At 38.2% G+C, this 25,857-nt stretch overlaps 1 protein-coding gene across 1 annotated transcript in view; it reads right to left on the bottom strand.

Moving 5' to 3' along the window:
• AIDA (axin interactor, dorsalization associated) overlaps positions 1-25,857 on the bottom strand; it is a 47,807-nt gene that overhangs the window by 4,083 nt on the left and 17,867 nt on the right. Inside the window, exons 5-7 of the mRNA XM_070385482.1 lie at positions 21,184-21,247; positions 20,834-20,940; positions 1,873-1,995 (exon numbers count right to left, since the gene is read on the bottom strand). Of these exons, the coding sequence (XP_070241583.1) occupies positions 1,873-1,995; positions 20,834-20,940; positions 21,184-21,247 (294 nt within the window). The remainder of the gene's footprint in view (positions 1-1,872; positions 1,996-20,833; positions 20,941-21,183; positions 21,248-25,857) is intronic.

Below are 25,857 nucleotides of genomic sequence, written 5' to 3'. Positions count from 1 at the left end.
AAACCCGTGTCTAGGGTGAGCAGATACCTGAAGGTGACTGGTTTCTGAGGTCATGTGGAGGGCGCAGAACAGGGTGGGCGACCCCATGGATGGAGAAGGAAGCCTCCTTACAGATCATGGGATTGAACCCTTCTGGCTAAGAGGTGTCTTCTGGGGGAGGAGGCCAGTGTGTTCTGTGATTTGCATTTGGGGACGTAATACACCACAGTGGCGCCCCTACCCCTACTTCCCAACCTCGCCCAGGTGCACGCATGGGAAGGCCTGTAAATCGAACAGCAGCAGCATTACCCTGCTGTATTCATGTCAGAGGACCAAACAGTGGACACGACAGCTGCCAACGAAACCTTGCCAGGAATGAACACTTCTTATGTCTATTACTTAAATTCTGGTGCTATGTGCTACAACATAAGCTGATTTACAATAACCAGATGGCACACGATGTAGGGTATATGGCTGTAATTTCTGGAGCCAGGAATCATCCAGTTTAATAAAATCTAACACAGACTCATTTAATGATCACTCAACTGTTTATGTATTATTCAACGGACCCATCTTAGGGACCTTCAAACAAGAGAGTATGTTTGATTACTTCAGTTCCTGAAGATATTTACATAAAACACATTTGAGTTCAACCATATGCAAAGGTAATATAATATCTATATTCCATTACTTTTTTTTTGTATTTTACAAGTGTTCATTCTTGAGAGAGAGACTCAGTTTTATGAATGGCCTATCAAATAACCTAGTGTATAAATACTCTGCAGTAGACAGGCAGATGAGAGCCCACAGAACCAGAGGCTAAAGCATCAGAGCAGCAGTGCTGAGGATCATGGTGTTTTCATGTCAAAATTCTTCTTTGTTGCCAAAATCCTTTTTGCTTTTACTTGGTACTAATGAACCCATGGGTCTGAATGTTTCTATGATTGGTAAGCATTCCCTCCAGTTAATTTTAGTCCACATCTGTTTGATTTGTCTTAAACTGTAGGTTTATTAACTGTAGACTGAATTAACTACGCAGTTATTTCTGAATAATAGTATGACAGTTTCATTCCCAGTCACCCAATAATTATTTTTAAAAGACTGTTGAGTGCCTTACAAGTAAAGTGCTGTATAAAAACCTTAGCAATGACAAAAGAATTCAACCATTGCAGTTTCCCTCTTAAACCAACGATCAAAAAAGTTGTTTTCAAGGAATAAACAGTTTGCCAACTTGAACAGTAGAAAAAAACAAATCCTAGGAGTGAGTAATCATGCTTAATAATGACAGTGACATAGTTAAGAATTAAAAAATATATCACTTGTCTAATGTCCTGCAGGATATATTCAGGGTGCAGAGTTTATGTATGCATCCTATTTCCCTATCTCCACTCATGATTCACTGAAGGCCGATTCTCATCCACCTCTGCACCGCCCTCCCATGTACAAACCTCTGTTGGACAGGAATGACAGGGCCTGAAGTGGAGGCACAGGAAAACAGAGAGCACTGGGCTTTGCAAAGAAAACCACACATCCTTGGAAAGTGGGGGGCCTTTCTTTAACTTGTTTCCTGAAGGATGTATCTACTATAAAAGACAGTGTGTCTGTGTAGTCAGCACCCTGATGGAATGTGGAAGAATAAAAAGACACACAAAGAGAAAAAACCAAAAGCAACTCTGAGTATAAGTTATGGATAGGAAAATATTTTCTGTAAATCTCTGACAAATGTTTGGAGAAGGAATGATGACTACATCTTCCCAGGATTTTGCCTCACTATAAAATGAACTAAATGAATTATCACAGATAAAACCCCCTCACAAACCCCCCAAAAGTCCCAAATGAGAAGCAACACTTTAAAATTCACCAGAGAGAAGATAGGTATATGCAGTTACTGACCTTTTACACTAACTGTGATATAGGGATCAATGCATTGCCCGGCATCTTTCAGGCCAATTTTCTCAATCTTGATAGTGAGTAACGTCATTCCTGGTTCTGATGGCAACCTTGGTAATAAAGTACCTGGCAGCAGAGAAACAGCAATAAAAATGAGTTCCACCAATAATTCCAGGGTAAATATTTTAACAACATAGAGAAGATATTGCTTTGCTCTTAATTGGCTTAGTAACTAGGCAGGCATTATTCTGGTTACCAAAACTCCCAAACACTTGATGTTATTCTTTTCAAATTCTTAATTATACATAAAATATATCTATACTTCCATACTCCATATTTAACACGAAAGCATAAATTACTAACTCAAGTTTGTTAAAAATTCCACTCCAGGAAGCTGAATTACAAATTGACATGTAATTAATAATGTATGTAATAGATTCATACAATATTTACACTTCACATTTATTGCTATATATATAATATATCCCATATTTCAATGTGAAGTGGTAGAACAAAGACAGAAAAAGCTTTTTAAACATTTGTTACATTTTCCTAAAGCTTGAAAAATTTAATACCAGAATCAATCAACAAATCATTTACTATTAATGGAGGAAATAACTTATAACTTAATATTTATACATTTAATTGAATAACTTGACAGTCTCATTTCCCACTGCTTTCTTCATCCTATTCTTTATGATCTATTCTGTCAGAAATCAGTCCTGCTGAGAATGTTACATAAAACCACAAGAGCAACTGTATGTTTGAAATCTTTTCTATAAATTGCTTAAAGTTTTTAACACTGAAAAACCACCCGAAATCACGTAAGAGCATTCCCCAGAGAGAAAACAGTATGAAGAAAGAAATCACCTGTACAGTTTGTTCATTTATCTCAAATAACTGGCGAGCAACAAATGCAAACAAAAGTTGATTCTAATATGTATATAGTACCAAAAATTATACAACCTAACATTTATAAAGGACATTAGCTGACATTCTTCACATTTCTATCCAACAATGTGTTATCCTGCTTTAATTTTTTTAAAGATTAAAAAAATTTATTTCCTTATTTTGGGCTGTGCTGGGTCTCATTGCTGCACGCTGGCTTTCTCTAGTGGCGAGCAGGGGCTACTCTCTGGCCACGGTGTGTGGGCTTCTCACTGCAGTGACTTCTCTCGTTGCAGAGCACAGGCTCTAGGCTGTGTGGGCTTCAGAAGCTGTGGTGCATGGGCTTAGGAGCTCCACGGCATGTGAGATCCTCCCAGACCAGGGATCAGACACGTGTCCTCTGCACTGCCAGGCAAATTCTTAACCACTGGACCACCTGGGAAGTCCTATCCTACTTTTAATGATTAAGTATTTGAAGTACATGAATCAATCAACTTACCACATTCAAAATACATTTAGTGACTGTAAACATGCTTGAGGGAATTTTAGAGGGCAATGAAAATGTTCTCAAATTGGATCAAACTGATAGATGCACAATATTACAGATTTATCAAGTCATTGAACTGTACACTTACAATGAGGGAATTTTAGGACATGAAAATCACTATAGAAATCTAAGAGTCTTAACTGGTAATACTTGGTTAAAGAAAATTTTGGCTAATGAAAAGGTACAAAGATAAAAAGCAAAAAATCAAAACGGGACATCACACCAGTATTTAATACCATTTCGGAAGTAACATTAACTTTCTCAAGTGGAATATTTTGCCATATATCAACACACTTTCAATATTCACAGGTTTTCTTACACTAACGATAAAAGGTCTTTATTGCACCCACTTAACCATTTAAAAAATTTTTTTAATTGTGAATCTAACACATATTCAGAAAAGCAAATAAAATGAGTGCACAGCTTAATGAAAAGTTGGAAAGCAAGCATCTATGTAACCACCACTGAGGTCAAAACATAAAGCATGACCTCAGGAGCTCCCTTCTCTCCCCATCGAATGCTCTTTTGAATTCCTCCTCACCACCCTTTAAAATCACTACTAAAAAGCATCCCTGTATAATTATGTTTTGCCTGCTTTTGAACTTTAGATTTATCAAACTGCTGTCAGTAGCTGTAATTTGTTCAGTTTTATAACTGTATAGTATATAGGTTGTATAAACATACCACAGTTTTTGTATCCATTCTTCTGTTGATATGCATTTGAGATGCTTCAAGTTTTTGGAAACTGTTAACAATGCTGCTGCTATAAACATTCTTGGACACATAAGCACACATTTCCAAAGGGAGGAATTACTGAGTCACATGGTGTAGTACCTCCATGTCTGCTATGTAATTACAAACTATTTTCCAAAATGAGTATGCCAATTTCTACTCAGAGTACAATTCCCATTGTCCCACATCCTCACTAATGCTTGGAGTTGTCAGATTCTTCTTTTTAGCCAATTCAGGTGTGGAGAAACACCAATTTAGGGTTTTTTTTTTACGTTTTTTAACTGGAGTACAATTGCTTTACAATGTTGTGTTGGTTTCTGCCGAACAAGAACATGAATCAGCCATAATTATATATTTATCCTCTCCTTTCTGAGCCTCCCATGGCCCCACCCCGGGTCATCACAGAGCAGCAGACTTGGCTCCCTGTGCAATACAGCAGATTCCTACCAGCTATCTATTTTACACATGACAGTAGATACATATATGTCAATGTTACTTTCTCAATTTGTCCCCAAACTAGTTTTAAGTATATTTTTCCAATGATTAATAAGGTTGAGCACCTCTTCATTTAAAAATAAGCATTTGGATTTCCCTTTTTCTGAAGTGTCTGTTCAATTATTTTCCCCACTTTACTATCAAAATATTTACCTTTCTCTTACTGATTTGTAGGTGTTCTCTAATATTCTGATGTAAGCATTTTGTTGGATATTTTAATTTACATAATTTTTCAGTGGCTTCCCTTAAGAAAAAAAACCCTTTATATTCAATGGTAATATGTTCAGGAAAGATAGATATTACCAGCGTCCTAGGAGCCTGATCTGTGCCCCCAACACACACCCAGATCACTCTTTCTCCCAAAGAGACAACAGCTAGTCTCGACTTTTAACACCAATATTGGTCCTGCGTGTTTAGAATGCCTTTTCTGTTTATTCTAAATGCTAATGTACTCAAATCTCTCAGCCTCTAAATTCATTTATAGTCAGTGCTTTCTGTGTCCTATTCAAGAAATCTTTCCCCACTCCAAGGTCATGAAGGTATTCTTATAAGAATGTTTTGCCATTCACATTTAATTATATAATCCAGGTAGAATTAATTTTTTACTATGGCATGTGGTAGGAGCCCAATCTCACTCATTTCACATCGACACTCAATTGTCCCAGCACTGCTTATTTAATAGACTATCATCTTACCCAAGGATCTGCATTGACAATAAGTGGGTCTGTTTCCAGGCTCCCCATTCTTTCACTGGACTGTTTATCTTCGCATCACTACCACAAGTGTCTTGATAACTATAATTTTACAAAAGTCTCAACATTTGAATTCTCCCACCTTGACATTATTCTTCAAGTCTTAACTACTTTCAGCCCTTTGCATGTCCATGTAAATTATAACAAGAGCTGTCAAATTCTTAAAAAAAAAAAAAAAGCAAACAACAAAAACACTGTTAGGACTGTGGTGAAGTTCTGCTCAATTTTAGAAACAGTCCCATCTTTACAAATTGCTTCTTCCAACCCATGAACTGGAATATATCTCTCCACTGATTTAAGACTTCTTAATTTCTCTCAATAAATTTCTACTGTTTTCTTCAAATGGGTTTTATACTTCTTTTGTTGGATTTATTAAACTATGTTGTTATTTTCTGATACTATTATAAATGTCAAAATATTTCATTTTCTAATTTACAAACAATAAATGCTAGAGAAGGTGTGGAGGAAAGGGAAGCCTCTAGCACTGTTGATGGGAATGTAAACTGATACAGCCACTATACAGAAAAGTATGGAGATTACTTAAAAAATCAGAAATAGAGCTATTATATGACCCAACTATCCCACTACTGGGCATATATCCTAAGAAAATTGTAACTGAAAGAGACACATGTACCCCAGTGTCCCCTACAGCACTATTTACAACAGCTAGGACATGGAAGCAACCTAGATGTCCACTGACAGATAAATGGATAAAGAAGTTGTGGTACATATATACAAAAGAATATTACTCAGCCACAAAAAGAAAGCATTTGAGTCAGTTGTAACGAGGTGGATGAACCTAGAGCCTAGAGACTATTATACAGAGTGAAGTAAGTCAGAAAGAAAAATAAATATTGTATATTAATGCATAAATATGGAATCTAGAAAGATGGTACTGATGAAGCTATTTGCAGGGCAGCAATGGAGACACAGAGAGAAAGAACAGACTTACGGACACAGTGGGGAAGGAGAGGGTGGGGTGAATGGAGAGAGTAGCAGGGAAACATATACATTACCATATGTAAAAGAGCCAGTGGAAATTTGCTGTATGATGCAGAGCTCAACTCCTGGGCTCTGTGACAACCTAGAAGGTTGGGATGGGGTGAGAGATGGGAGGAGGTTCAAGAGGGAGGAGACGTATGTGTACCTATGACAGATTCATGTTGATGTATGGCAGAAACCAACACAATACTGTAAAGCAATTATCCTCCAATTAAAAATAAATTTAAAATATATCTCATTTTCTAAGCAACTGTTGCTTGCTTATAGAGATAAAATCCTTTTTTTGGTATGTAATTTTCAAAAATCAAGCTATGATTGACATACAATATATTAGTTTCAGGTACACAATGTAATGATTTGCTACTTATATATTGTAAAATGATCACAGTAAGTGTACAGAATCTGTTCTTATGTACAGATTTCACATCCAGGAACTCTGTTATTATTTCTCTGATAAACTTTGTTACTATTTCTATTTATCTATGCAAAAGGTGGTTTTGTATGTTCTACATACATATTCATAAAACCTACAAATAATTTTTATCTATATTTCTGTTTTTGGTCCTAGTGCACTGGCTAAGACTTCTAGAATGTTGATGGAAAGAGGATATAGTAAACACGTTTTGTTCTTGATCTAAAAAGGAATGCTAAAGGACGATTTTGGCTCAAAGCATCCTTTAGAAAACATCCAGTGAAGTGTTCTGTTTTTAGCCTGCTAGAATTTTTAAAAATCAAGAAGAGACTTAAAGGAATTTTTAAAATAACTTTTATTTATTAATATTTTTAATTTTGGCTGTGCTGGGTCTTCACTGCTGTGCAGGCTACTCTCCAGTTGTGGCGCGAGGGCTTCTCGCTGTGGTGGCTTCTCATTTTGGAGCACAGGCTCTAGAGTATGCAGGCTCCAGCAGCTGTGGTTCCCAGGCTCTAGACAACAGGCTCAATAGTTGTGACACATGGGCACGTGGGATCCTCCTGGGCCATGGACTGAACCCATCTCTTCTGTACCAGCAGGCAGATTCTTTACCACTAAGCCACCAGGAAGTCCAAGAAGAGATTTATTCAGAAAATTATGAGATATTCCTCCTTATTCTGCCAATGTGAATTGCCTCGATATACTTTACTTATATAACAACATATTCTGAAAAATCATCAGTTCATGGAGATTTTCCTAACTATTATCTATAGTATACGATAGTGTTACTCAGCCAACCTACATATGGCAGTTAGTTGGTTCTAGTACTTTATTATTACAGATTATACAGAAATAAACAACCTGGTACATATGCAAAGTTTTCTTCATATTACTGGAGGTATATCTTGAGAATAAATTCCTGAAGTGAGATTGCTGGACCTGAGAATAAATGTGTATTTCTGTTGTTACTGTTAAATCATCCTGAACTCCCCTTCAAAGGGACTGTATTATTTTGTACTTTCACCAGCAGTGGATAAAAATCTGTCATCCTCAGAGTTAAAGTAGTTCTAGAGTATCTCTTCCCATGTTTAAGAACTGTTTGTACATCTTTGTATGTCTGTATGTGTGTGTACTGTCTGCTCATGTTTTTTGCCCAGACTTTAAATATGCCTGTGGTCTTTGTTGATGCAACTCAAACTTTTTACTTCTATTATTAAGGATGTTAGCCCCTTGTCTTTTTTACTTTGATTATGGCTTTTTTTTTTTTCTTTCTTTTTTTGACAGTGAAAAGTGGTTTCTTATCCAATATCCAAAGTCAATGACAGATTTTCTTTCTTTGAGACTATGTTTCTCCCAGTTCAGTTCAGTTGTTCAGTTGTGTCTGACACTTTGAGACCCTATAGACTGCAGCATGCCATCACCAACTCCCAGAGCTTGTTCAAACTCATGTCCATCAAGTTGGTGATGCCATCCAAACATCTCATCCTCTGTCGTCTCCTTCTCCTCCTGCCTTCAATCTTTCCCAGCATCACGGTCTTTTCCAATAAGTCAGTTCTTCGCATCAGGTGGCCAAAGTACTGGAGCTGCAGCTTCAGTCCTTCCAACTGAATATTCAGGAGTGAGTTCCTGTAGGATGGGCTGGTTTGATCTCCTTGCAGTCCAAGGGACTCTCAAGAGTCTTCTCCAAAACCACAGTTCAAAAGCATCAATTCTTCCACACTCAGCTTTCTTTATGGTCCAACTCTCACATCCATACATGACTAAGGGAAAAACCATAGCTTTGACTATACGGACCTTTGTTGGCAAAGCAATGTCTCTGCTTTTTAATATGCTATCTAGGTTTGTCATAGATTTTCTTCCAAGGAGCCAAGTGTCGTTTAATTTTACGGCTGCAGCCACCATGTTTTCCCTAACTGAACATTAAAACTAGTTTTACTTTTGGATGAATTAGTTTCATAATCTATAATCATCTAGCTCTTTTAGTCGAAGTGAGTCAATGGGATGACATTTCTTTCCTTGTTACCAGCAAACTCTTCTGCCTCAGACCACATTAAAATCTAACTGGTAAATATATTTCTAACAATGCAATACAAAGGCAGTGATTTCAAGCTGAAAGACTATCTGCAAGTTGACTATAATTGAAGACTACAAATGATATAGAATGGTAACTATTCAAGCTATTTCATGATAGTTTCCAAGATGCTCTCTCCCTGTATCACTAACTACTACACACTCTGAGTCTCAGTTCCAGCTAGATTACCTGTGCTGAAATCCCTTAGCCTTTTTTTGTTCATCCATAATTTTTAAGAAAAAATTCTTAAAGAGATGGGATACCCAGATCACCTTACCTGTCTCCTGAGAAACCTGTATGTGGGTCAAGAAGCAACATTTAGAACCAGACATGGAACAGCTGTCTGGTTCAGAATTGGGAAAGGAGTGTGACAAGGCTGTTGTATATTGTCACCCTGCTTATTTAACTTATCTGCAAAGTACATCATGCAAAATGCTAGGCTAGATGAAACACAAGGTGGAATGAAGACTGCCGGGAGAAATAGCAATAACCTCAGATATGCAGCTAACACCACCATTATGGCAGAAGGTGAAAAGCAACTGGGGAGTCTCTTGATGAAAGTGAAAGAGGAGAGTGAAAAGGCTGGCTTAAAAATCAACATTCAAAAAAACGAAGATCATGGCAAGCAGTCCCATCACTTCATGGCAAATAGATGGGGCAACAATGGAAACAGTGTTTCCAACAATGGAAACTTTATTTTCTTGAGATCCAAAATCACTGTGGATGGTGACTGTAGCTATTAAATTAAAAGGCACTTGCTCCTTGGAAGAAAGAACAAACTCTATGACAAACCTAGAGAGTGTATTAAAAAGCAGAGGTGTCACTTGGCTGACAAAGGTCTATATAGTCAAAGCTATGGTTTTCCCAGTAGTCATGTAGATACGGGAGGTGGACCATAAAGAAGGCTGTGCTGAAGAATTGATGCTTTTTAATTACAGTGCTGGAGAAGACTCTTGAGAGTCCCTTGGACTTCAAGAAGATCAAACCAGTCAATCCTAAAGGAAATTAACCCTGAGTATTCATTGGAAGGACTGATGATGAAACTGAGGCTCTAATACTTTGTCCACCTGATGTGAAGAGCCAACTCACTGGAAAAGACCCTGATGCTGGGAAAGACTGAAGGCAAGAGAATAAGAGGGCAGCAGAGGATGAGATGGTTAGATAGCATCATCAACTCAATGGACATGAATCTGAGCAAACTCCAGGAGAAACTGGAGGACAAAAGAGCCTGGCATGCTGCAGTTCACGGGGTCACAGTCAGATAAGACTGAGCGACTCAACAACAACAACATCTCTAACCACAATTATGTACTGTCGGCTTTGTCTTATTGACTGCATATTAAGCAACTTGAAAGACAAATCTGGATAATGGTATTGAATTGTGTGGTATTAGTAATATACAGATCTTTTAAAAATGAATTTTGAATTTCACAGCTCTAAAGGTTATATTATGTTCTAGTAGACAAATGGCTAGACAATATATATAATACATATATATACAGATGCACTGTCTTACATGACAGGTGCATGAAAGAAGATAAAATAATAGTATAATACCACACCAGCTATAGCTCCTGGGTTACATGAGAAAGGTAGCATGTTTGTGTACCAAAAGTAAAACCATATGATAATTAGACATCAAAGCACTACGTTAAAAGATTTCTAAATGTAAAACTGAAATATTCAACTATATAAAGTAATATGAGAAAAAGTAATTACACTCATAAAACGAAGACTATAATCAGGATAAGAAATGACCATACACCATCTGATATAAACTAAGCTTTTCCAACTAGAACTAACTAATTTGCTCTTAGTTCTAGGAAAAGGATCAAAAATAACAAATGCTCTTCTATGTGGAAGTGCTGCATAAATAACAAATATTCAACACTTACAGAACACTTACTATGTGCCAGGCACTGTTCTAATTCTTTGTATGTATCAACTAATTTAATCCACATAAGAACTCTGACATAGGTGTTAATGTCAGTCCCATTTACTTAGAAGTGAAACTGAGATCCAGAAAAGTTAAGTAACCTGTTCTCTATTACACAGTAGTCTGGTCCTAGAGTACATGTTTTTAACCACCTTGTCTCATTTGCCATTTTTGTAATTTAATTGTCCATAAAGCCAATAAAGGCTAAAAAAGAGGGGCTTTCCTGGTACTCAGCAGGCAAAGAATCCCCCTGCAATGCAGGAGACCTCGGTTCAACTCCTGGGTCAGGAAGATCCCCTGGAGAAGGGATAGACAATCCACTCCAGTATTCTTGGGTTTCCCTGGTAGTTCAGATTGTAAAGAATTCACCTTCAATGCAGAAGAACTGGGTTTGATCCCTGGGTTGGGAAGACCCCCTAGAGGAGGGCATGGCAACCCACTCCAGTATTCTTGCCCGGAGAATCTCCGCCTGAGGGCTACAGTCCATGGGGTCGCAGAGAGTCAGACATGAGCAACTAAGCACATCACAGCCTAAAAAGGTACTGAGGGATAGTCTCTACCTTAAGGTCGTTAACGTAAGCTCTTTGCCACGTACATGTTTACAGGCTCTGAGGATTAGCATATGCACATCTTTGGGGGGCCATTACTTCCACCTCACTTTTCAATACAGAAAACTCTGTGCTACAGCTAACTGTCCAAAGCAGGATTTCTCAACCAGGGTTCTGGAGAATGCTAGGGAAGTGCTGGTGCTGTGGCTTGGCAGCTCCATCAAAGATAGTGATCAAGGGTAAGCACCATCTAAACTTCGTGTGCTTAGCAACACAGGTTCACTGTGATGGTCGGAGACTGGGCCATCCCTACTGCAACTTTATTCCAGGTCTCTGAGCCTCATATGGTGGTGGGCAGTAAGATCATGTTCTTTCGGCTGGATCCATTTTTAGCTTTTTATGCGAGACAGGGGCAGCCTTTGGCAGCTGGTAAGCTCCACTCTGCAAGGAGGAAGGCAGCCTGATGATGTCAGTGTCTTCTGATTGACCCCAACCTCCACCTGGAGCAAACGTGTCCTACTGCTTTCAAAGAAAAGTAGAGGGAATTATTTGATTCAGTGTGGCTTCTGAAGAAGAGCTATGAGTTAGAAGAACAGGATCCAAGCTGAAGCCTACAGATAATTCTGGCAAGGTAACAAGAGTGAATCATAAGCTCCAGGGCCATTTTATTGCGCTAGAGCCCCAAAGCCCATCTCGGTGATGAAAGCTATTTATCAGTAGTCTGTATCTGGACTGGTATTCCAGTTGTCCTACTCCACTGTGCATCAACTGTGGAAAATAATTTATGAATGCAGCTATGCTGGTGGTTTAGTCGCTAAGCCATGTCCGGCTCTTTGCGACCCAATGGACTGTAGCCTGCCAGGCTCCTCTGTCCGTGGGATTCTCCAGGCAAGAATACTGAAGTGGGTTGCCATGTCCTCCTCCAGGGGATCTTTCTGACCCAGGGATCAAACCCACATCTCTTATGTCTCCTGAGTTGGCAAGTGGATTCTTTACCACTAGCACCACCTGGGAAGCCCAAGATTCAGGGTAAGAAATTAAAAATGCTCTACTTTTTACATTTCTTCAATAATAAGCTGACATTGATGACATTTCATGTGATCCTGAAGGTTTTGTGATAAACATAACTTCTCTATTGAGTCTCCAGGCTTAGTCAATCAATGTCATGTAGCATTTGTGAGTTCTATAAAAGGTGGTGAAAGTCAAGAAAACTCCTGCTGCAAAGGCCCCAAACAAGTCAAGGGCAAATGGATTCAATGTCCAGTCTTCATCTCTGTCTCTGAAGAACTTTTCTGAGGTGTCCATTAACAGTTGGCCCCCCTCCTGTAGAAGGAGAACACCCTGACATGTCACAACTCACGGCTTTCTTCACAGAGAGATGTTGCTGTCAAAACTGTTGCAGATGAAATATAAAGTAGTTGTGGCTGCTGCTAAGTCGCTTCAGTCGTGTCCGACTCTGTGCGACCCCAGAGACAGCAGCCCACCAGGCTCCTTTGTCCCTGGGATTCTCCAGGCAAGAATACTAGAGTGGGTTGCCATTTCCTTCTCCAATGCATGAAAGTGAAAAGTGAAAGTGAAGTCACTAAGTCATGCCTGACTCTTAGCGACCCCATGGACTGCAGCCTACCAGGCTCCTCCGTCCATGGGATTTTCCAGGCAAGAGTACTGGAGTGGGGTGCTATTATCACAAAAATAGCCAAGTTTATTAAACAAAGAGAAATTGTACTCCAGAATTAACAAACAAACAAAAAATGGGTGAAAATGTCTGATCTAACAGCTCTCGGCTGACTGTATTATAGCCTCTATATGGGGGTGGGGGGGTGGCAGTGTGCCAGGCATCAAATCCCCAGACTGCTGGTGCAATGTCCAGCAATGGGTACCATCTCCCGCCTGCAGCTGGCACCAGGAGAAGTGGAGCAGCAGCTGTGGCCCCTCATTCCATACCTACAACTGCTCTGTCCCAAGGGAAAATGATAACGCTGCAGATCCTGGCATGAGAAGGAGCTCCTCACACGGAGTGGTTCTCTGTGAGAGGCCAAGACACTCTGGACAAGAAAGATTATGGAGAACCAGACTAGGAATAGACTGCCTGCCCAGGGACCAGGAGCCTGTGTGGTTAACTCCACAGAAGAAAGCAAAGGTTACAAGGAAACTGAAGTCAGTGAAACTCCATAAGACCCTGTCCTCATATGATTTTTCCTTCTGGCCTAAAACAGAAAATGGCATGATGGTCTTTGCTCCAAAAAAGTAGTACATCATCACCCAGACAAGAATCCTAAAGAGGCGATGCCTTTTTAGAAAATTACTGAGGATTACATCTTTTGAAAAACATGGTGATTTCAATGTGCTTATTGAGTTCATTTTACTTGCTTGACATTTTATGTCATATTGTACAGATGTTCCCACAGGTATCGGTTCTACAGTGAGAGGTGAATTGGTCCTTATTTTGCCTTGGTGATCTGGAAATTAAATATCACTAGCAAAAAGTAGATTAAATGTTTATCCACACTTAGAGCAGAGTTCAATCAAGTGTTCAAAATGTAGACTGAGCAATATCATATATTTATGTGATAACACATTTAATCTTAGTTTTCTTTGTTTTAGATTTATCATACTTGTAACTAAACTCACATATCTAGTACTATTGACAGATTCTCTGTCATCCAATTTTTTAAGTGCACATTTCTTCGTGCTGCTAAAGTGTAATTTTTAAAAGGACATGCTGCTGCTGCTAAGTCGCTTCAGTCATGTCCGACTCTGTGCGACCCCATAGACGGCAGCCCACTAGGCTCCTCTGTCCCTGGGATTCTCCAGGCAAGAACACTGGAGTGGGTTGCCATTTCCCTCTACAATGCATGAAAGTGAAAAGTCAAAGTGAAGTCGCTCAGTCGTGCCTGACTCTTAGCGACCCCATGGACTAGGCCTACCGGCTCCTCCGTCCGTGGGATTTTCCAGGCAAGAGTACTGGAGTACAGTGCCATTGCCTTCTCCATAAAAGGATATATATGATAATATTTTGCATTTAGGTAGCATTTTTTCTTTCAAGAAAAATTATTTAGTTATTTGAGGATAATCTTAAACACAATTTAAGGTAACAATATTGATCAAACTGGCCACAATATTTGGTAGATAGGTAACACATTAAATGTGTCTTCAAATTCTGGCTATAGATAATCTTTACAACTGATATTGGATATAGATAAAAAAGCTATGGAGCCACTTATTTGTTTTGAAATGCTGAATTTAGTATAGAGGCAGAAATTGTGGTAAAATATTAAAATACATACACAATTTCTTTTAGCTAGTAATTTATTGTTTAGCAGTTGAGGAACATAGGTTCCTTTAAGCTTTCAAGGAAAACAGTTTGGGGTTTCCCTGTTGGCTCAATGGATAGGAATCCGCCTGCCAATGCAGGGGATACAGGTTCAGTCCTTGGTCCACGAAGATCCCACATGCTGTGAAGCAACTAAGCCCCGCACCGCAGCTACTGAGCCTGTGCTCCAGAGCCCGGGAGCTGCAACTGCTGAACCCAGGTGCCCAGAGCCTGTGCTTGACAACAAGAGAAGCCATTGCAACAAGAAGTCTGCACACTGCAACTAGCGAGTAGCCCTCACTCTCCAGAACTAGAGAACAGCCTACCATGCACAGCCAAAAATAGATAAATAATTTACAGAAAAAAAGAAAGAAAAGAGAAAGAGTTTGAAAACCCATATAAGATGCTTGTTCATTTTTAAAACTGTTTTAAAATTTTGGGGAAAAAAATCCTTAATGGCCATTATCATTCAAATAATAAATTAAAATCATACCTGCTTGAAGTTGTTCACATACATTAAGAGTATATCAACTGTCACTATACCTAATTTTGGAAAAAAAATTTAATAAACACACGAAATCTGGAAGGAGCCAGTGGGCATGTGCTTCATGTTAGAAATGCTAGTTTAAACAGGGCAATCCATCATTCCCTACAGGAAGCAAGGAAGAGTTCCTCACAGGTGTCTGAGTCAAAAGGCTGAACTGCAGAGTACTTTTAAGAAAGAGTAAGCTAGATGTTGCTGGGTGCTTTGAAGATGAGGGCTGCAAAATGTAATCTACTTAACAGACATCTCATATGACTTAGTCTCTGTAAAACTCTAAAGAAAACCCTTTAATTTCAAGTGACAGGATTCTTGCATTTAAAAGAAAAAAAAAGCTGTAGAAAGAAATCTTAAAATGTTTCCCAACCTGCTTAAGCTTGAAAGTGAGAAAAAAAATATTAATATCAGTAAGTCTCAAACCTTATTAAAAACTAGCCTGGAGAGACAGAGAACAAAATCCAAGAGTATTTTCTTTTGCTTTATATACAAGGGCTTCTCAGGTGGTGCTGGTGGTAAAGAACCCACCTGACAATGTAGGAGACAGAAGAGACATGGGTTCAATCCCTCGGTCTGAATATCCCCTAGAGGAAGGCATGGCAACCCCCTCCAGTATTCTTGCCTAGAGAATCCCACAGACAGAGGAGTCTGGCGGGCTACAGTCCATGGGGCTGCACAGAGTCGGATATGACTGAACAGACTTAGCACACACATAAACAAATAAATGCCTGGGTGAGGAACGCTTTCTCTGATTCTTCTCTTCAGTTTGAGAACTTGAGACTCTGGGAGAAGATAAAGAACTTTGTGAGCTCTGACCTAAGCATACTCTTAAGATGATATTCACCGCTGTGCCCCGAGGCATGCTCTGGATTTCTATGAAAGAAGGATGCCTGATATTCACAAGAAAGCAACGAACACTTTGCTGCAATTTGCAACTTCTTATACTTGTGAGCAAGAAAAACCTCATTTCAGCTAAAAATGAAATCCATGTTTGCTTCTCTCAAGTTCAACTCAGAACTGAGTATTTGTACAGCAAAAACTATGCACAGGTTTCACATTGAAGAGGTAAATTTCCTTATTTTCAGCTTCAAAAATAAACACGTTTTATGCACGATTAAGTCTAAGAGCTAAAGAAACTAACACATTTGTGAAAATTTTGAAACTAAGCCTATATTTGAGTTTAATCATGTCATTCAGTAAGAAAGTGTTTGTTTTTTTAAATCTTGAAAATTTTGTCTTCGTCTATTCATATTTCTTGGGCTTATGATTTTAATAGCTTTATATTCATACTGGCAAATTTTCAGGCCAATAAAACAGGTTGTACATTTACATCCTTGATTTAAAATCTACCAAGCCTACCTTTCAAACATAAAGGAAATAAGTCCTGAATATTCACTGGAAGGACTGATGCTGAAGCTGAAATTCCAATACTTTGGCCACCTGATGTGAAGAACTGAATCACTGGAAAAGACCCTGATGCTGGGAAAGATTGAAGGCGGGAGGAGAAGGGGATGACAGAGGATGAGACAGTTGGATGGCATCACCAACTTGATGGACATGAGTTTGAGCAAGCTCCGGGAGTTGGTGATGGACAGGGAAGCCTGGCGTGCTGCCATCCATGTGGTCACAAAGAGTCAGACATAACTGAGTGATTGAACTGAAGCCTACCTTTAGAAAAATTAAACTCTATTTTGGCTCAAGTCAATTATTTAACAAAAATTTATGTTTTCTACATGAATTTTTAAATTTTTGAAAAGGAAAGAGATGAATATTAAAAAGAAAGATAATACCTAGCCCCTACTCCCCACCTACGCCAATTAAAGGTTGGTTAAAAAGTCACTTTCTATTTGAAATGGGAAAAAACTATTCTGGGTCACAAATTCCATTCCTTATTCCTCTTTAGCCTAACAGCAGTGGTGGTTAACACAACTGTACACATTTATCAACAAGCATAAACCTGCACACTAAAAAGGGTGAATTCTGTATATAAAATAGAATCTCATAGACTTGACTTTTTAAACAAATCCCAAGAACTTATAATTCAATAAATTATATAGAAACAAAGATAATAAATAAAAAGAAAAAAACCACAACAATTTCTAGAACCATCTTGCCATCAAAATGCAGACACAGCCTGGGCATCACTGAAATCTTGGATTCTCTCAGTGTAACAAGGAAAAGAAAATGTTTCCTGCTTTCCAGTTAAGTAAAAAGTTAAATGCCATCTTGCTACGTCAATGAATATTATTTTAAAAGTTATTTTTTAATGACACTTATGGCTCAGATGATAAAGAATCTGCCTGCAATGTGGGAGACCCAGGTTCAATCCCTGGGTCAGGATGATCCCCTGGAGAAGGGAATTGCTACCCACTCCAGTATTCCTGCTTGGATAATTCCATGGACAGAGGCTACAAGCCATGGGGTCACAAGGAGTTGGACACTATTGGGCAACCGACACTAACACATAGGCCCTGAACAATAATGATCCCAAACTAAATACAGTTAATTAAACTACATGTGCTTTTTTGAAAAAGAAATTCAGAGACTAGAAGGATTCAGTAAGCTTTCTCTACCTCTGAAATGCATTATCACAATACTATATCAGAATACAAAAATCTATGAAGTTTAGGTTTAATCTTACATAGCAAATGGATTTAATTTATGGTAAAAGTTTCTTTCAACTCAGCAATCTGAAACCCATAAAAATCTTGATCTGTCTGTATAGCAAATATGTGAGTTGACAACCAAATCAGATAGAAATGTATAGTAGTGGAAGCTTCAGCAATTACAATACATGGGTTGAAAACAGAATTACAACTATTTAGTTAAATAAAACAGCAAGAAAATTTCACAATCTCAGCAATTTTGACATTTTCTACATATATAACAAAAGCAAGAAAAATACATCTCTCTTCATAAAGTAAGTATATTAGGAATAATGCCCTTATACAGAAAAATACATTAACAATAATAGCTACCATCGACAGTAATTTTCCCAGTAATCCTATACTGTAGTATTGTTCCCTCCACTGAAAGGTGATGAGGATGAAAATAACCACCTCACTAATATTCAGCATATGACAGGGACTGGGCTAAAAGCTTTATATGCAGTACCTTATTTAATCTTCACAGGAACCTTATGAGGTAGGCATGATTATCAATTCATTTTATAAATAAAAGAGAAATTGAAGTTCAAACTGGTTTAAGAATAGGTGCAACCAGGACTTCTCTGGTGGTCTAGTGTTTAAGGCTCCTCTGTCCCAATGCGGGGTGGGGGTAGACGGGGCAGGTTTGATCCCTGGTCAGGGAACTAGATTCCATACGCCGCAACTAAGAGTTCATACGCCAAAACTAAGAGTTTGCCTGCCACAACTAAAGATCCTGCATGCTGCAACTAAGACCCTACACAGCCAAATAAACAAATAACAAAAATGAAAAAAAAAAAAGAAACAGAACAGGTGCAACTAGTAATGTACTAAGATTAGACTCAAGCCCCGTGTCTGTTGGTTTGAACCTACACTGCTTCTACCCCATAACGCCTCCACCCCAAGGGGCATAATAAACACTGAAATGGTACTATTATTATTGTATTACTTTATTGCACTTGACAGATATTGCATTTTTTACAAACGGAACATTTGTGGTAACCCTGTGTCAAGCAAGTCTACTGGTGCCATTTTTTTAACAGCATTTGTTCACCTCGTGGCTCAGTGTCACATTTTGATAATTCTTGCAATAGTTCAAACTTTTTCATTATTTTTATATTTGTTACAGTGACTGATGACCTGTGATGTCTGATGTTACTATTGTTAATTGCAGATGTAGCAGAATTAACAAGAGAACTAGAATAAGATGTGGACCCTGAAGATGTGACTGGATTGTTCCAATTTCCTAAAACGTTAACAGATGAGGACTGCTTTGTATAGATGAACAAAGAAAGTGCTTTCTCAAGATGGAATCTACTCCTGGTAAGGATGCCATGAAGACTATTAAAATGACAACAAAAAATTTAGAATGTTATGCAGAGTTAGTGGATAAACAGTGGCAAGACTTGAGAATTGACTCCGATTTTGAAAGAAGTTTTATGATGGGTGAAATGCTATAAACAGCACTGCATGCTACAGAGAAACATGAAAGGAAGAGTCAATCTAGAGGGCAAACTGCATTGCTGTCTTAGTTTAAGAAGTTGTCACAGCTACTCCAACCTTCAGCAACCAGCACCCTGATGTCAGCAGCCATCAACACAAGACCCTCTAACAGCAAGAAGGTTGTGACTAGCTAAAGCCTCAGATGATGGTTAGCATTTTTTAGCAATAAAGTATTTTTTATAGCACAGGGAACTAGTCAATATCTTGTAATAACCTATAATGGAAAATAATCTGAAAAATAATATATGTGCATCACTTTGCTGTGTGTACCTGTGTGTACCTGAAGCACTGTAAATCAACTATACTTCAATAAAAAATATATACAATGAAATACAAAAAAATTTTTTAGACATAATGCTTATCACACACTTAACAGACTACTGTATATGTAACTTTTACATGCACTGGGAAACCAAAAAATTCGTGTGACTTGCTTTCTTGCAATATTCACTTTATTGTCATCTGGAACTGAACCTGTAGTATTACCAAGGTCTGCCTGTACTTTTGTTACCAAGAAAGTTATCAGGATAACACATAAATTGTATCTAGCTGTATTTTAAAGCTTTTGGAGTCTATTATAAAATACATCACAATATATCAGCGTATTACACTAAAGTGAACTAATTGACCAGAAATGAAAACTGTGTGCTGTGTAAGAACAGAACAGAGGAAAACAGTGATGGGAGAAATAAGAAATTTATCCAGTGTGCCTGCTTAGGTTATTGACAGGCAGGGAAGATCAGCTATAAATAAAAAGCCTCACCATTATTTACTTTCTTTAAAACAGATGGGAAGAAAAAGGCATTTGCTCAGTAGCCATTCTCCCTGGGTCCAGTTTTTAACGACCAAATTTGATAGTGAACCGAAAAAGAGTTAACACAGCAGGTCTGAGACGGTCACTCTTAGAAAGGCCTGACTACAAGGGCAGCCCCTGACTAGCATCTGGGAATCTGGATTTTGGGAGGGTTGCTACTACCTCTGATAAGAATGGTCACTGTGTCTACATTCTTCTTACAAACAATATGGTTTATGCTGAATTATCTGCTTTCTTTCTGGGAGTCTGGAATTTTGGTCAGTGCTAGGCAGAAGGTGTCTATGTAACAGCTCTGGGCAGAGAGTCCCTTATGTGCTTCCCACTTCAAGGGACACTTCACAAGTGTCGTGAGAATTTGTCACTAGAGGAATCAAGTACAAGCTGTGTGACTCCACTGGGAGAGGACTCCTGGAAGCTTGCACCTGGTTTCCTCTGGACTTTGCTCACATACATTTTCCCTTGGCTGGTTTTGTGCCTGTAATTCTTTTTCTGGGATAAAGCACAGCTGTTGGTTACAGCAACATGCTGAGTGAGTCCCCCTAGTGAACTCGGAACCTGAGTGTGCTCTTTCGGATCCCAATACAGATAGTAAGATAATTCCAGGCTATACCTATAAAACAGTTACTGCCGATAACATGACCATCAAATTTTGCCTAAAATGGACATGCACCCTGGAAAGGTTTTACTCCCACTAGCAAATACTAAAGTAGGTTCCAAAAACTTTGACTGTGAATTAAGCTATGGATATTTTTAACAATTGATACTTACCGGGAACTCTGGCAGGAAAGGAATCAGGAGATCCTGCTCCAGCACCACCCTCTTCTTCATCTTCTTCAAATTCCAAATTCTCTTCTTCACCAGGTGCTAAAATTCTTCTACATGCAAAAGGACAGAAAAAACAGTGAGCTACAAAACCAAATATACAAGAGAAGCCAAATAGCTACTCATTTCCCAGGTAAAATGTTGATATAAAAAATGCTGACATAAAATGCTAATATGTTGGATTAATGATATCAATGATACTAACATTGATATGATACATCCAGAAATATCTGAAAAATAGGTATAAAATAAGATGATAAAATAAGAAGACAAATACTGGTGCTAATTTATTTTACCTTAAAGGGACAGGCTGAACATCAAATGGGAATTCTTTATTATATGTAAGAATATTCTTTAGGACTAGAATAAAAAGAGAAAGACACATGAATTATGTCATGAATCAGAATAAAAAAATTTATTGTAAGTGACTGATTTTAGCCAATTTTACCATGCCTATTAATATGTATGTATACGTGTGTGTGTGTGTGTGTGTGTGTGTGTGTGTTCAATTGCTCAGTCGTGTCTGATTCTTTGTGACCCTATGGACCACAGCCCACCAGGCTCCTCTGTCCATGGGTTTTCCCCAGCAAGAATATTGGAGTGGGTTGCCATTTCCTCTTCCAGAGGATCTTCCAGACCCAGGGATCGAACCCGTGTCTCCTGCACTGCAGGCAGATTCTTTACCGCTGAGCCACTGGGGTGTCTATTAATACTTTAAATATTCCCAATCTTATCATCCAAAGCCACAATGCACTTGTCCATTGAATATCTTAGCAAAATGAAAATATTCACACTTCACAGAGTACTGTCAGAACTCCAAGGAAGGTAACTTCCAGAGTCTCAGAGCGCTTAGGGAAAGTGAACTCCAAAATAGTTCTAAGTACAAAATCCAAGGTGAGACATGGGGCACCTGAGAAAGACAATATCTCCTTCCTAGAGTACTTTAATTAAAAGACTGGTGTCAAAGATGACCAATGAGAGGGATATGAGCCTATCTTATTCTATGTCTTGATTAGTCTTCCCCTCAACTCCACAAAACTGGTAAAGTTTATAGTAGTGAGGTTATAATTCTCATATACCTTTACCATAGTTTATTATACATATGTAATGTATACATACATATATGTACATATATGCTTACATACAGGCTCATGCATGCTCAGTCACGTCTGACTTTTTGTGACCCCATGGATACTGTAGCCTGCCAGGCTCCTCTGTTCATGGGATTCTCCAGGCAAGAAAACTGGAGTGGGTTGCCATTTCCTTCTCCATATACATGCACACACAAACACAAAGAGGGATTTATCCTCAAGAGAAGTCTTTAAACAATCTCTTGTATTACAACCTCCTGTATTATGTTTGTGGTCAGTGATTATATCCAGGCAAGGAAACTTAAAAAGAGAGATGCTCTACAATTCTACCTACATTTGGAGAGGTGCTTCATATCTGGTCTTACGGATTGCCAGTATCTACCTGCAGTTATATGAAGTAATGGCATTAATTGTACAATCCAAAATGTTTCTGTGAGTTTATACTCAACTTATTCATTCTAATTTTGGAGTCTTACAGTTTAGAGCTGATATAGGTATGGATGTTGTCATCCTCAAAAAGAAAATCCCTGAGTACAGGTTGCAATTACATGCCTTACTCCCACAGGAGTCAAATGTGTTTATCACACTTCTTCTAATATATGCACTCCTACTAAGCCCTTCAGGGAGAGAAGTCTGAGACTTGTGTCTATATTTTCACTCATTCTTATTCTCTCTCTCCTTCCAACTCCTACCCTCCTTCCTCTTTCTTTCTTCTTCTCAACAAATGTGTACTGAGTGCTAAGATATGGCAGTGATAGAGACAGAGTGTTCTCACCTTCAAACGGATGTTAGACCCTAGCCAGGAAAAGCAGACAATAACAAGCCACAAAATGAACACGATGATGTTAAGACTGTGGCCGAAGGACCTAGAGGATGCTTGTGTAAGTGGAGTAGAAGGATTACTTCAGCTGAAGTGAACAGAGTAGGCTGCTCAAACCTGAATTATTAGAAGACATTTGAGCCATGACCTGAATGAGAAGAAATGTCCACAAGCAGCTCTGGGCAAGGGGTCTCCAAGTATTAAGAGAACAGGGCAGAGCAACAGCAAAGGCTCTGCAGCAGGAGTTTGTTCAAGGAATGGAGAGGACCACAAAGCTGAAGTCTGATAAGCAAAGGGCAAGTGGCAAGCGACCTGAATCAGATCTTAGCCCTCCCATGACGTTAATGACTTGAGCATTCATGTAACTACTCTGAATCTCAGCTTCCCCAGTTCCAAAATCATATTCTACCTTTCTTCACAGATTGTTGAGAGAATTAAATAACATAACACGACACTGCATAGGAACACTTACAGTATAAGTCTATATGGTAATTTATTCTGTCCATAGTTCTCCCTATCTGACTGACTAGAATCCTATTATTTTAGATCTAAGAAGGACTATTTTTCAAATTTTAAGAATGTCACCTCCAAACTTGGTGCATGACTGTTTATTGTGAGTAAACTATTCATTCAATTCAAATATCAGATAATCACTAAGTATTGTTCTAGATGCTGAGAATAGGAAATGGGTGACAAGATTATGCATATTTATATCAGCAATGACCACATTTTAATAGTGAAAAGGAAAAAGTCAACCCTTAAAATGTAAACAAAACATCAATGAAACAGCTGAAAATCATATTACTTACTAAGAATATCCTGAATTTGTATTATAATAGAAGAATTAAACATCATTTTCTTTTCTTAGGTATCAAAGTTTTGAAAAGGAAATGTCTGTTTTGGCATAAATAGCCTCTTCTTTATTTTGTATTTACAAGTATACAGTACATCAGATATTTAACTTGTATGAATAATTTTGAAAGAAAAATAACAGCACCTTTCTTGCTTTCTGTAATTGCAGGATGGCTTTCCATTTTCACCAACTGGGGAATAGCAGGGATTCTAATGTTTTAAAATAAGATTCTACATAAACTTATCATAGGATTTTTCTTCTAATATGAATCTTGATATTTTTGGAGGTTGTAGAGAAGAGGAGAAGCTAGTTTATAATTTCATGGAAGGGGTGATCCTGAGTGTGGAGTCCACCACGACTGGGGACTAACTGGTTCATTCAGTAGGAATAATGCACACAGGCCCCCTGAATGCTGACTTGATGGCATACCCTCTACTGGTGAGCACTCAGCACTCGCAGCCTATGCTCATGGAGCATGGCCTGCCATCCTCTTGAATCTGACACTAAAAATCACACACACACGCCCCACATGTATTTCTTTTTTTTTCCTTGTAGCTAGTTTTCATTTTTGTGGTAGGAAAAATGAGCAAGTGCTTCCCATCTGAAAGTTTATTTTAAATTACGGGAAACAATTCCCTGTAGACATTTAACTCTATTCAATTTAAAAATCTGCCGAGTTCATACTATAGGCAAAGCATTGAATGAGGTTCTGTGGGGAAAATACAAAGGTTATTCACAATATTCTTGAGAAAATAAATAAATATTAGTGAGAATAGTACAGGGCAGACTATGACAGTGGCTATAAAAAGTGCTCCTATAAAGAACATGAGACAGAGTCTAATAACTGCTAAGGAGAGAAGAAAAAGCTTTCAGGGCAAGGTGGGATTTCTTTGGGGCCTTGAAAGTTTAATTAATGGAAGGGAATTTTACAGTTTATGGGTTGGTCATAGGGAGGTATATTTGAGTAAGAAGTAGTGTATTACTAAGCATTAACATAAGAAAATTAAATTAACTATTACGTTCAGGATCTTAGTTTTAGTATGAATTTCAGATTTACAAAGAGATTTTAAAAATCTTGAAGGAAAAATACATTAGCAAAATAAACCAACTCAGACCAACAAGTTGAAAGATACAGTCATTTGTTAATTTTCCCTTCCTTACATTATTAGAAGAGGCAGAGGCCAGGTTGACTAAGAACACTTAATTTGAAATATAGTCAAATACCAATTTATTGAAAATGTTTAATTCTTGTAAAATAAATTTTATAAATTCAAGCTTAATTACAGGGCATAGCCTACTGAGATACAACATACACATTTAAGTTTAAGAGGCAAGAAGCAAATTAAAATCATCTAAAATAAATACCAGGAAGGGAGAAGTCCAAATGAGGAACTTTATATAAAATCAAAATGTAATAAAAAAACGAATCCAAATTACTCTCTTTCCTCTCTATACCCACCCCAAATCTTACAAACAAACAAATCAGAAAACAATGTAGATTTCAGTTCAATCTTCCACAAATACATGGGTCAATAATCTCTCAGGAGTTTGACCTGAAGAATCATGATCTCAAGGACTGATGTCAATATTGCATGATTACAAGTATTAATAACAGTGTAATGGTAGGAATGTAGGCTTTGAGATCACTTCAAACCCAACCCAGTTCAAGCATTTACAAGCTGTAAAATCATGGGCAAGTGTCAGCAAAATGTGGTCGAGTCTATTTATCTGAGTGTTTGGCATATTCCTGCTACTCTAAAAAATAGTGATCATTATTACCAACAAGAGAGTCTATGAGGTAACAGGGGGAAAAACTGAGTGTGTCCATGGAAAGAGATAATAAACATCTGATTATAAGTGTTTACAGTCTTTATAGTGAACCTACATATTCTTAAGTTTTATTTGGAAACAAACTGAAAAGAGATGGAAAATAGTTACTAAATGAGGATCCCAAATCCTCATTATTCTTATCATTTAAAATTGAACATTTCTAATTTTCTTCAGAAACATAACTCAGATATCCTTAATGCAGCTAAAATCTTTTTTTAAAAGAACCCACCTTCCAATGCAGGAGACACAAGAGATGTGGGTTCGATCCCTGTGTTGGGAAGATTCACTGGAGGAGGAAATGGCAACCCACTCCAGTATTCTTGCCTAGAAAATTCCATGGACAATGGAGCCTGACGGGCTACAGCCCATGGGATCA

The sequence above is a fragment of the Bos mutus genome, chromosome 16 (genome assembly GCF_027580195.1).
Source record: "Bos mutus isolate GX-2022 chromosome 16, NWIPB_WYAK_1.1, whole genome shotgun sequence".
NCBI classification, from domain to species: Eukaryota; Metazoa; Chordata; class Mammalia; order Artiodactyla; family Bovidae; genus Bos; species Bos mutus.
This window is presented reverse-complemented; position numbering and strand designations above follow the sequence as displayed.